The following is a 13,086-nucleotide window of genomic DNA, read 5'->3' as shown; positions in this document are numbered from 1 at the left end:
GCTGCTGGTAAATTTATTTATTTTTAATAATTTTCATTTAAAATATGGGTCGATCTGTATCAGTAACCGCATAAACAAAACTTTCAAAGCTCGTACAAAGTTCATAAAAATGAACTAAACTTAAAAAAAATTTCTTAAAAATTTCGATTTTTTAAATTGGATTTCGTAGAAAGATTTTGAGTATGCAGTTTTGTAGCCCAACCAAATTTATTTTCATATGGAAGAAAATGCGCACACCCTCAACAAAAAAAAAAAAATCTAAAAAATTCAAAAAAATTAATGGTATTTTTTAGCGACTTGAAACTTGCACTTTATTATACTAAAATGGGCTATAAAACTGCATACTCCAAATCTTTCTAAAGTTCTAAGTTTAATTAACTTTTGTGAATTTTGTGCAAGCTTTGAAACTTTTATTTATGCGGTTTCTGATACATATTTACCCATATTTTAAATTAACAATAAATAAATAAACAAAAGCTACCAGCAGCATCTATTGAATTTTACTGCTATTATTTTGCCCCCAACTGTATATTAAGATACTTGTATATAAACATGTCCACTCGCTCATATACTAAGTATAGTATACACTCTCTTACATTCTCCAAAAATGGTTATTATGAGTATACTCTGTACGTATTTCATCGCTACGTTGTATACTTTTTGTTATTTGTACTTTGTCGTTATCACTTTCATAACGGTATTCTATTCTATACTGACCGTGGCCACACATTCACCTTTGTTCTAATGGCTTTGGCTAGCCATATATACACACAAACGCAGTAGCTGTTAGATTTTTACTAATTTATGTAATACATAAATACATACATGTGTGCTTACTAACTAGAGATGACAATACCGCAATTTTCCAAAAGAACTTTTTTCTACTTCACGTAACAACTTCTATAATTTGAAGAAAACTTTGACTGCTTGCTATTAGTCGAAAAAATATATCTAATACGGTCGCTTCTACTTTATATCATTGTTTCTCTTAACAAGAATAAAAAATTCAGCAAAGTGAAAATCTTAAGCTTCTGCTATTCGACATTGAAAGACCATATTAGCTAGTTGTAAATCAGCGATCATTTTCGGCGCAAAAAGCTTGATAAAACTGTTTAATCCCGAATTAGGATTATAGAAATTCTAATATAATACTAGATAGACATCAGCTATATTTTATAGCATACCATATTTCATACTACATTTCGTAGCATACTTTATCTTAAAGTATATGATATTTAATGGCATACCATATTTTATAGCATGCCATATTTTATTGCATTCAATATTTCATAGCATACTATATTTCAAGACATACCACAGCTATTTCACAGCAAACTATATTTTACTGCTTGTCATATACACACATAGGTATACAATTCTCAGCAAAATATATTTCATATTTTATAGCATACCATATTTCATGGCATGAGAAAGCTAACCACATAGCGGAGCGGAGAAAGAAAGCCGAGAAACACTTGTCATACCTACTTATACAGAAATTGCCCGTCGAATTGTACAAACCTAAGCGGAGTATTTTGCTGCACGGCCACTGCCCAGGGCAAAGGTCTTCAGAGAGGAAACAAGACAGAACAGACAGCTCAAAATTTTTAGACTCTCACATTAGTTCCGGGTGCCTGGACTCCTTCATATTGATGGTAATTGCAAAGCTGATGACGTTGTTGCTGTTTAGTTTAAACTAAGGAGCAGATGCTTTCCTTATAGGAACCACTAATGCCAATTTGGCTTACACGCCAAAAGATTCGGGTGGAAACACCGATCCATTATCTTAAATAGTTGCAAGAACATATGCAGATGTAAAAGGTAGACAAAACCTTTTATGCCATTGCACGGCTTTAAGTAGTAGCTTGAGGGCTGTTAAAGAGAATCCAGATCCTTAAATCATCCGAAAATTCGGGCTTGACATTCAGCACAGCAGTTGACATTCCACCACTACTTTAAACTCGCATCAGTACACACAAAACGTTCCGATGCATTCAATATGCCCAAATTCGTTGGGTTATTGAATTTTATTTATTGTTTGTTGTGCAATGACTTTGAGGCGGCGCCCACACAGACATACTTAATGCTGCGATATATGGCAGTGTGACTATTTTGTAATTTCATTAACAAAAAAGTGGTTAATGGTTAGAAAGAGTTTTGAATTCGATTTCTGCCATGAGTAACCATTGGATATAACTACTACAGAAAATGGGGGGTAACTTTAGATGGCTTTCTGTTTTAGGTATAATGACAACGGGTTTTCAATCGCAAATCTTTGAGGTAACTTAAGGTAGCAGAATGAATAATTGGCAAAAGGTAGTAGTGACACCAAATCAGGTTCTGCAGTGATAGATAGAAATCCGGATCTGCAGTGAGCAACCATACTTGAGTGTTCTGAATAAATTTTGCCTTTTCCGGTCTACCACAATTCCATTCCATTCAAACTATTGAATAATTATTTCATTAAAGGCAAAATATAGTATCGATTTCGAGAAGGATTCGGGAAGCAATGGATGTCGAAATGACATGACTCGATACCGGCATAGGCACACCTAGGCGATCCGCGGACTTAAAAATATTCATGCCAATCAGTTAAATCAAAACCTAGTGGCCATTCTCGCGGAGATGAAAATTTATCTCCAGGATTGTACTCAACGCAACGAAGGATTAATACCACTTCTGATATCATTCCTTCAACCGGGCTAAGTGTACCATTTTAATCCCGAACGAGTACGGAAATGTTATGTACATTTATATGTCTGGTTTGTTTCAAAGAGGGTTTACTCAACCGTTTCTTTTTTGTAACTGAGAGAAGCTTGTCGGCCGACGGAACTCGAAGCAGCTCGCTTTTGTTAGCTAGGTTTTATTTGTGCCCTACGGATACTATTTCATGAGAGTCTGCACTCTTTAGAGTTGTCGAAAATATTATCTTGCCACACCCATAGTGATAAATTACTGATAACAATGTTATCGTTACTTCATCGATAAGTTAGTGCTGCTGCGTGAGTCCTCCGTTGACGCTGTTTTTATCAAATTCTATATTTCTTAACGGAACAAAACTTTTGGTTTGGTGAACTATTGGAAGGTTGACGGTTATGTGCTTAAAATGATGTTGCACTTTCACTTGGAAGCGCGACTACACAGTAGGAAATTAATGAGTTTAGGCTACTAGCCTAAACGGTTATCATTAATAATAGCCGAAAAATTTTCGCGACGTCTTTAGCAATTTTATGATTAACTTATCTCTATATTTATCGATAACAAAAAATTTGTGATAATAAAAACGTTAACTATTCACAGTTTAATCATACCGATAACGATAAATTATCGATAAAAATTATGTCCTTAATATTTTCGATAATTTATTGATATGTTATCGTTATCTATCAGCACTTTGATGGTATCGATATCGTTACTACCGATAATTTATCGTTATCGTTGTGGTTAGCATCACTGATATCGAAATTTTTTTGCAATCGATAAATTATACCTAATGCCAACTATATGTTGAGTGTTGCACTCGCTATCGTAATCGATACTTATGTGTAATACATTTCTCTACAATTGTGCAGAAGCGTTGACATAAAACTATCGATAGTGATAACGATATCGATAGAAAAAAATAAACAAACTGTGAAAGCGCACCCACATACATATGTATGAACATATGAATGTTTGTATGCATCAACATATGTATTTTTGTTTACCTCTTTAATCGAATAAACCCACCGTTGTTTACATCCGACTTTTAGAGGTAACCAAAATGTGTTACATACATACATACATATGTACATATGTATGCCTACTTGCATTGCTCACCATGCGTGAGCATACATTTGCATACGATCGTAGAAATACAGGGTGGGCCAACTAAGACCTACCAAAATCAATATGTGTGGCTAATTGTGTAGGAGGAGATTAACTATAACATGCAGAAAGAAAATAACAATAATATTAAAAAATAAAGAAGCTATACGTGTTTAACATTGGTAGGTCTTATTTGTCCCACCCTGTACATACATACTAGACTCCTGCGCAATTCCATTTAAACGGCCCAACAAGACATCCGATCGCCGCGCAAATACTTTCCATCCCCTACTTTCATCGTTCGGGTCAATTGTGAGTAAGCATAAACCAGTTTCAGCAAGCGNATCACAGTACTGCCTCTTTGTTGTTGATATGCATTCGTGCAACAACAACCAGTCGTTCAGCCAATCGGTCAACCAGATAGCGACGATTACCGGCTAAATGCAACGTCACATTGTGTTGCAACAGTTGGCTTGCCCCTTTTACGTGTTTCACTCTTTCTGTGTGTGACACACCTTCCCCAGCTACAATGGCAACAATGTACTTATGTATGTTTGTATGTAGAATGACCGTCGATGACCGGTTATGAGCGCTGACTATTGACACAAGCAAGCGGTCGGTCGGTCATGCAGCCCACAACTTTACAGTTATTCAAATCGCAGCACAAGAACAACAACAACAACAAAAACAACGGTAATAGCAGTTACCAAAGAAACCGCTTTAAAAGCATAAATTTCCCAAAACAAACAAAAACACAAGAAAGTCCAAAGAAGACTGCATAAAAAAATTACATGGAAAACATACAAATTAGATGAGAAGGTAAGGAAAATGACATGACAAAGATAGGGGAAAACAACAAAAAACAAAACTAAAAAAGGAAAGCTTGGAAAAATAAATACATTATGCGATCGTTAAATGGTCAGATACTGAAATACATATGTACATAAATATGTACCTACAAATGGACAGATTTATGAAGATGTGGGTTAGTTGTTTCTGGAACCGTTATTTTTTTGGTTTTGCTTTTATTTTCAGTTACAGTTTACGTTCCCCTCATAAGAATGTATGTGTGTGTACAGCTGTAAGCCCGCCGCGTCCTTCTACCAACGCATTTTCGGAAGAGCTATGCGGAATAGTATTCCGATCATTTTTGGGCGAAATGTCTAACAAACACGATATGGAATATACTAAAGATTATACATATGTAGATGACTAGCCTTTGGCCGCAGCTCCCTTCGCGTTAACATTATGATTTCAAATGTACCAGAAAAGGAAATAAACTTTATCACCGAAAATAGTAATGTGAATAAAAGCATATAATAACCCTTTTTTTCAAAATAGGAGTGCCGCCGACTCTTTATTAAATGGGGATTTTCAAAACTGATTACATGGCAACTCTGGCTAAGTTTTAAGAAAGTATTTTGTAAGACAATTGAAAGACAGTACGCCAGCTGGTTTCAAAGATTTTGTTTATTCTGGCACAAACGTCTTACCAAAATAACTCCCTTAACAACTTTCATGGTGAAAAGCTCCAACAGTCGCAATGGCGGAGTGAGCGGAGCACTGGCGTACCATTCGAGAGTTCGAGTTAAAATTCTAGGACAGCGGAAACCTTTTTTTTGTTTTTTTTTAAATCGATCTTTTTCGTTTTCAATTAAATATTCATTAAAATTTTAGATTTAACTGTTTTAAGGAAGAAAATTATTTTGTTTAATTTCAAATAATTTTTAGAAACTTATTTTCTTATTTTTAATTATTTTTTTCTTTTCTTAATTTAACTTTTAGGTTTTTTTGTTTAAGAAAAACGTTCATTTAAATTTTCTTTAACTTTTAGAAACTTTTTTTTTTCTTTTCAATTTACTTTTTTTAATTTCATTTCCTTTTCATATCGAAATTTTATTGTTTTAAAAAGAAAAGTATTTTTTTTTGTATAATTTCGTTTAATTTGAGGATGTTATTTTGTTTTTGTTCCTTTTTTTAATTTTTTTAATTTAATTTTCGTTTAATTTTAAGAATATGTATATTATTAAAAAAGATTATTTCATTTAATTTTTGGAAACTTATTTGTTAATAATTGTGTTTTATTGAAATTTTATTTAATTTTTCGATTTTATTGTTAAAAACAAAATATTTTATTAAACTTAACTTCATTTTTTAGGAATTATTTTAAATATTTTTTTGTTTTAAATTAATTTTTTTAAATTTACATTTTATCTAATTTTATTGTTTTAAAGGTCAACATTATTTTTTTTAATTTTATTTAACTTTAGTGAGCTCATTTTCGTTATTTTTGTTATTTATTGCCTTATTACAATTATATTCAACAAATTTATCGTGCCTAAGGCCGTTTTTAATGAAAAAGTTTAGTCAAAAAGACGACAATCTACATTTTTGGTAGAAGTTATAGCTATTTCGAATCCCACATCTCCTCATAAGACTTCTTCAAATGGGCTTCGATCCAGCAGCCTACCCACTGAGCTAAGTTCATCATGTAAACTGTTGTTGCCTTTTTCACATTTTCATTTTGTTAAGCCAACTATAAAAATGTAAATTGGCGTTTTGTTCACAAAATTTTTTCATTAAAAACGGCCTCAAGCTCAATAAAAATTTTTAATGTGAACTTATTTTCTCATTTTTATTATTTTTTTCTTTTTTTTACTTAATTTTAAAATTTTATTGTTTAAGGTTTAAGGAAAACATTTATTTTGATTTTCTTTAATTTATAGAAATTAATTTCTTCCGTTCGTTTCATTAATTATTTTGGAATTAATTTTATTGTTATTCCTTTTTTGATTTTTTTCTATTTATTTTTCATTCAGTCTTTAGATTGTATTATTTTAAAAAGAAAATTATTTTGATTTAATTTCGTATAATTTTAGGAACTTATTTAATAGTTTTTGGTTTTAAGTTGTTTTTTTAATTTGAGTTTTATTTAATTTTTAGATTTCACAGTTATAAAAAAGAAAATGAGTTTGTTTAGTTTCATTTAATTTTTAGGAACTTATTTTTTGATTTTATTTTTTTTTTGTTAATTTAATTTTTAAAAAGAAAAATATTTTGTTTAATTCCATACAATTTTTTTAAACTTATTGTGTTTATATTTTTTATAATTCATTTTCTTTTGAATTTAGAATATCCATACGTAGTATTTTAAAAAGAAAAAAATACGCACTTGCTTTATATTTATTAGTATTCGCTGATTTTTTCGACATGGTGGTAACGTTATTTGTTTTGGAACGAATTTCCGAAGGAACGAAAAGTTACAATGAAGATGGCACAACGCCGAAACCGGTATGTCTCCAAACCAAATTTGACAAGGGATGACGGAAGATCGCTCCACAATACATCATACACAACACAAACAACCAAATAGAAACTTATTTTGATTTTTTTTTGTTTTTAACTTATTTTTATTTATTTAAGATCTTATTGTATCAAAACGATGCATATTTTCTAAATTCATTTAATTTTTGGTAAATTATTATTATTTTTTTAATTCAATTTTTACCCTGTTTTTAATCTCGTTTTTCTTTTAATTTTTAGATTTTTTTCTATGTAGTAAAAAAATTATCGAGTTCATTGAATTTTAAGAAAGTTATTTTTTATATTATTTCCGCGTTTTAAGTTATTGAATTTAATTTTTAGTTTTTATTGTTTTAAAAATATTTTTTTTTCATTTAAATTTTAGAAAACTTATTGCTAAAAGACAAACCAAATTACGCTAGACCTGGAAGCAGCCGGATTCCTACCTTCGCTATCGCTTATTTTGGTCGCCAAAAATCTACAAAACTTGCGACGTCTGGTTAAATGCTCCTAATTATTTTAGGCCTCACTGCTTTTTTATTTAGAACACTTTTGGCGACGGAAACTTAGCGTAGCGTTTATCAGAATTCGAAAAGGTAAATTAAAATTTCAACTTCACTGATTTTCGGACCACTCTACTGCTGATCTTTCAAATAGTCTTGCGAAAGACTGTGGTGAGTTGAAGACAGTTGCCAGAATTTCCTTTTTACTAATTTTGGTTTACTTTTGTCAATGTTTCCTTCTTTTCGATTTCCTTCTTTTCGATTTATCGATAATCCGTTTACTTATATTCACTGCCATCCTTAGTACCATGCAATTTACTGCGTTGGGTACACGTACATATGTACATACATACATATGCTGTCTCTCATTGACATTTGCTCCACTTGCAAAGCTTACGACTTGCCGTTGTTGTTATTTTTGTTATTGCAAGCACTTAGTTACTTTCAGTTATTACTATTACTTACTACTCCGGTTTGGTTAATGTTGTTTTCTATTTTTGTTTTTTTCTTGTACTGAAGGCATTAGCATTAATAAGTTCTTGCACTAGTTGGTGTTCTCCTTTGACTTCTTTGTCTGCTTCTTCTTATGGAGAGTCGTCAACTTACATACTTACATACATACATATGCCAGCGCCGCTTGTTATTGTTCTTACATTTCGCCATCAACTTTGCTGCGTTCTGTTGTTAAGTGACTTTTGGGGCCAACTACTAGTCAACAATGAAAGTATTTAAATGGGAGTAGTATTCCCGCGTACTCAAATTACGCTCTCCAAAGCCAAAATCAAGCCAAACTGCCGCCCAAGCAAGCACACACGCAGACCGACCAGCCACCGAACACCGACCGAATGGGCCACCACTGGCTGCCACCACCAGTTGGGGAGTTGATTTCGTTGATTGTCGTTGTTTGGTTTCGACGTTTGGTTGTTTGGCTTAGCAGTGCTGCGCGCTTCGTTGGGTTTAGTCGCTCGTAACGGTTCTTTGCGTATAGACGTGTTTTCTGAATATTTGGGCCTAGTCGTATCCAAACAAAGTAGGCTAACGCTTGATGGTTGCCTTTGTTTTTGTTTTTGTTTTTTTTTACTGCATATTTCGATAGTGAATGAATGAATGGCGGCGTTTATATTGGCCGACACGGTAAAGGGGAGTACAGAGTGTGCGGCATAAAGTTGGTAAAACTGGTAGTGGTGCAGGTAATGTGGACTTGTGTGTGTGTGTGTGTGTGTGTGAGCGTTTCGCTAGCTAGGGAATTTCAATGCTTGGTCGACGATGACTAAATACAACAGCTGATAAGCTGAGTTATCAAATTACAAAAAAAAATATATATATATAATTGTGTAAAAATGTATACTTAATGCGGCTATGACGAAATTTTCACCAAGGTTAAAAATAAAGTGAATGGAAATTAATAGAAAATTAATTATTTTTTTCTGGCTAATGGAAAATTTTACAAATTTAAAACCAAAGTGATTAAAATTAAAAAAAAAAGTGGAGTAAGAAATAATGAAAAACCAACACCAAAAATAATTATCTTAAATTTTAATTTCTAAATTGCAGCAGAGCTAATGATTTTTGGAGAGTTGAGAGTGCCAACCGCCGTGCAAGCTAAGTTAGAATGCAAAAACTGACTTAAAAAAAAATAAAAACAAAAAAAATAGGTGCAAAATGTGCGCTAAAGTGAATTATAAAACCATAAAGAGAACAATTTGTTCAAACAAGTGCAAAAACGTATAAAAAAATTTAATAAATTTCACAAAAAAATTAATGTTGTGAGACAAAAAAATTTTTCGTGCAAGAAAGTGCCCCGAAATTCCGGAGCTAGTTGTAGGAAAAACTGCAAATTTCCAAGCTCTTAACAACAAAACCTACTCCCAAAACAAATAAACAACACCAACAAACACAACAAATAATGCCAGCTGCTAAGCGCAGCAAACACAAAGGCGCCACTACAGCGCCCACTCCACAACACAATGCGCGCCCACCTGGGACGCCAATGGTCGGCCATAGACTGCATCAAGTACTGCCTAGCCGCCTCCACCTTCACCTTCGCCACAGCGGCTACACATTCCTTTGGCTTGCTGCGCTCTGTTGTGTAGCACCAACCTCAACCTACGCGCAGTTGCAAGGCAACACACTTGTTGGTGGTGGCGGTGTTGGCAGTCCTGCAGAAAGCAGCAGCGAAATCGAGTTCGCCAGTCTAGATGGCGCCGGCACACAACTACTCACACCTTTGTTGCCAGCGCCGAGCACTGTGGCGCCACCACTATTGGAGGTGGTGGAATTCGTGGAACCTGCGCCAGCGCAACCAGTGATGTCATCGCCAACATTGTCGTCGTCATCGCTATCGGCAGCGGCGGCGGCATTAAGTTACACCGAATTGCAGGGTGGCGAAATTAATGGCGAGCGGACGTTGCGTTTCAGTGAAAGTCCTTTTTTGGCGCGCCACCACATCGAAGTGGCCAGGGGCGCTCGGTTGATCATCGAACCGGGTGTGCGTGTGGAATTTGCACCCACTGTGGGCATAACTGTGCGCGGCGTACTGCATGCGGTGGTGAGTAGAAAATTGTTTGTACATATATTTTACGAAATTATTTTCTTAATATTTTTTTTTTAAACTGCGCTTTGCCTTTTACTTGGTATTTTTATAATGTAAGAATGAGCTACTATTTTGTAGTGTTACAAGGCAAGTGAGTGATAAGAAAATTGCAATATTTACTTAAGGTGTTGTTTTATTTGTTGTAGCTGAGTCATAATTATGACTGGCATTCCGCAGACAGCTTCTCTGACACATAAACAAAAATGATGCCATTTCCATTAACGAGCATAAACTTTATTCTATTTTACCGTATTGACAGAGTTCCTATTTTAGGTTGTAGTCAGTGTTGCTAATACGTTTTTTTTTGGGTCGGGTATGACGTTTTTTTTTTAACCAAAACCTCAACTTTAAAAATGGAAAGCTTTCGGAAGACAAATTTCTAGTACCAGGCGGGTGTTTCCGGTTATTTCATTATTTAACGAATGATGAATTTACCGAATATTTCGGCAAACGTTGAAAGAATTTTATCATTTCTGTATGTATACATTAGGGTGAGTGAGCCGTATTTTTTAAATCGGCTTAAAACAGTTTTATTTGATGTTTTACGGCGGTTTTTTGTTTTGAAATCTCGATTTTTTGAGCATCAAATAATCCGGTTTTTTGTTATCGAATGCACTAGGTATGAATAACGCCGTGCGACAGTAAATTTTACACACAAAAACAATTAATATATTCGCGAAACTATGGGTAAATTATAGTAAGACTGCGTACTTAGTTTTTCTCTCTGACGTTAGGATTTTTTTAAAGGACATAGAAATTTTAAAAATACGATTATTTCAAAAGATTATTTAAAAAATTCAGTGCGATGTAGCATAACAATAAGGGTATCATATTAATGAAACAATTCTGTAGAATTATAACAAAATAAATTTTTTGATACGAATGGGTGTGGAAAATGTCCTTTACAAATTTTTTGCTTAAATATCCTTCAACATTTGCAATATTTTTTTTTTTGAAAAAACGATTGGTTGAGGACTAATATACGCACTACCTTATCATCGATTTTCGTCCTGCAAACTATGTTAACTTAAAAAGATTAAATTTATTAAAAGCACATTTTAAATACATATTCGTTCTCTCTTATTTTGTACCCATATTGTTATTCTACATTGCACTGATTTTTTTTCAAATAAATAAAATAAAAAATAATAATAATAAAAACACAGTTTTAATATATTTGGCCCATAGTTTCGTGATTATATTGATTTTTTCGTGTTTTGAATTTTTTTTGTCTTTGTGGCAAGGTGTAATATTAAAAAAAAAATGCGGTGTATCCGGTTTTTTCTTAATTTCAAAAATAGGGGCCTTTTTATTTAAAACTGCCACTTTTGAAATAATTTATGTGAAAAACGATTTTTTAATAGATTTTAATATGAAAATTCACAGAAATGGAAAACTCATTTTTCAGTTAATTTGCTGTCGAAACTGGCAATTACAGTACTGTATGAATAATATGTAAAAAAACCCGGTTTATCCGTGGATATATACATATACATTTTCGATAAATGACGATTTTTGGAAGTAAATGACGTTTTTTTTTCCAAAATAAGTGGGGAATTTTTTATGCCGAGCACCTGGCAACATTGGTTGTAGTGGTTGCCTTCATCCAGGTCCTGATATAAACATACTCAGAACCGCAGAGCCCATGGTCTTACGTCGACTTCCCAGCTTTGATAGAGCTAAAAGCTGTACTGTACCTTATTCAGCTTTATTATTTGTTATATCATAAAACGCCTTTGAAATCAACGAAATATGGTGTGGGGGTCTACTATTACTAGATTTGACGCTCTGTAAAAGTGATATACCAGGTCCGAAGCCACACTTATGAAATCTTCCCTGGCCTGACCAATAAAGAATAATTATTGCAAAATGATTTTGTAGTGAACCAGGGGCGACAAATTAAGATTAATCGATGAACTAGTTTTCGATAAATCATCCTCACTCATAATGCATCATCTTGCTAATCTGATGATTCTATTCCAATCGCTTTTATTGTTTTAGCATTTTGCCAAATTTTTGGTAGAACTGCAGTAATTACAATGCATATACATATGTATGAATCCACCTGCCATTTCACCTGTTGCCACACAATTTTTATCAACGCATACAAACAAGTAATTCCACTGTCAATACACTGCCTGTACAAAAACGTTAAAAATTACTATATAGCAAATAAATGATTTAATAATCGCAAAAGTAAGCAAACGATATCGAAACTTGCTTATCAATCGAGCGATAAGGCAATAAGGCTTACATATTTATATATGTACATATATGAAAATGAATAACTGTGTGTAAAAAGCAAAGCTTAGGGTGGTGTCACAGCTGTTTATATCATACACGTTTGAAGAAAGAGGTGCTCCGAGGCTGCGCCACGAAATATAGGAGCTTATTTCAAAGAAATAAATCGAGAGAACTTCATTTCACAAATTTTTAGAGATTAAATCCAGTTTCTTGAGTATTTTGAAGATTTCAACCTCCAATATTTATAAGAGTTCAAACGTGATCGGTATCTGAAAGGCCTGTTCCTAGATGCCTAGGGTCATAGATTAAAATTTAATCATTAAATATTATGCTTTTGCCATGCATTACAGCACTGAGCTTCTGTATGGACTCTTCATTCCATTCTGCTTTAAAGTGCCTCTGGCATAAATCCATGCCTACTAAAACTTTATAAGCTGTTAATAATTAAAGTTTTTCTAGGCTATGTTTTCTCACGGTGGAAGACACCTCTGGCGCATTTTCTATGTATTTCAAATTTACAGTCACATTTGTATTCGTATTCTGATTCATATGGCCGCCGTGTCGTAAGACAATTGTCAATTCTGTCAACTATCTCGAAAACTCTTTACTGTCTTCCAAAAGGGTAATTTAAAGATC

The 13,086-nt window shown here is 33.4% G+C and overlaps 1 protein-coding gene across 7 annotated transcripts in view; it reads left to right on the top strand.

Annotated features, from left to right (window-relative positions):
* bark (C-type lectin domain-containing protein bark beetle) overlaps nt 1-13,086 on the top strand; it is a 46,246-nt gene that overhangs the window by 11,776 nt on the left and 21,384 nt on the right. For 5 of the 7 annotated variants that reach the window (XM_017613463.1, XM_017613466.1, XM_017613459.1 and 2 more), the window contains exon 2: nt 9,168-10,161. In XM_017613463.1, coding sequence (XP_017468952.1) covers nt 9,520-10,161 — 642 coding nt within the window. In that variant the 5' untranslated portion in view covers nt 9,168-9,519. Of the gene's footprint in view, nt 1-8,225; nt 8,804-9,167; nt 10,162-13,086 lie in introns of those variants that run through there. The other 2 variants (XM_017613465.1, XM_017613462.1) reach the window with 2 other exon arrangements.

Source organism: Rhagoletis zephyria, unplaced genomic scaffold, assembly GCF_001687245.7.
Source record: "Rhagoletis zephyria isolate East Lansing unplaced genomic scaffold, Rhagoletis_zephyria_1.1 Rzeph_scaffold_00668, whole genome shotgun sequence".
Lineage (NCBI taxonomy): Eukaryota > Metazoa > Arthropoda > Insecta > Diptera > Tephritidae > Rhagoletis > Rhagoletis zephyria.
This window is presented reverse-complemented; position numbering and strand designations above follow the sequence as displayed.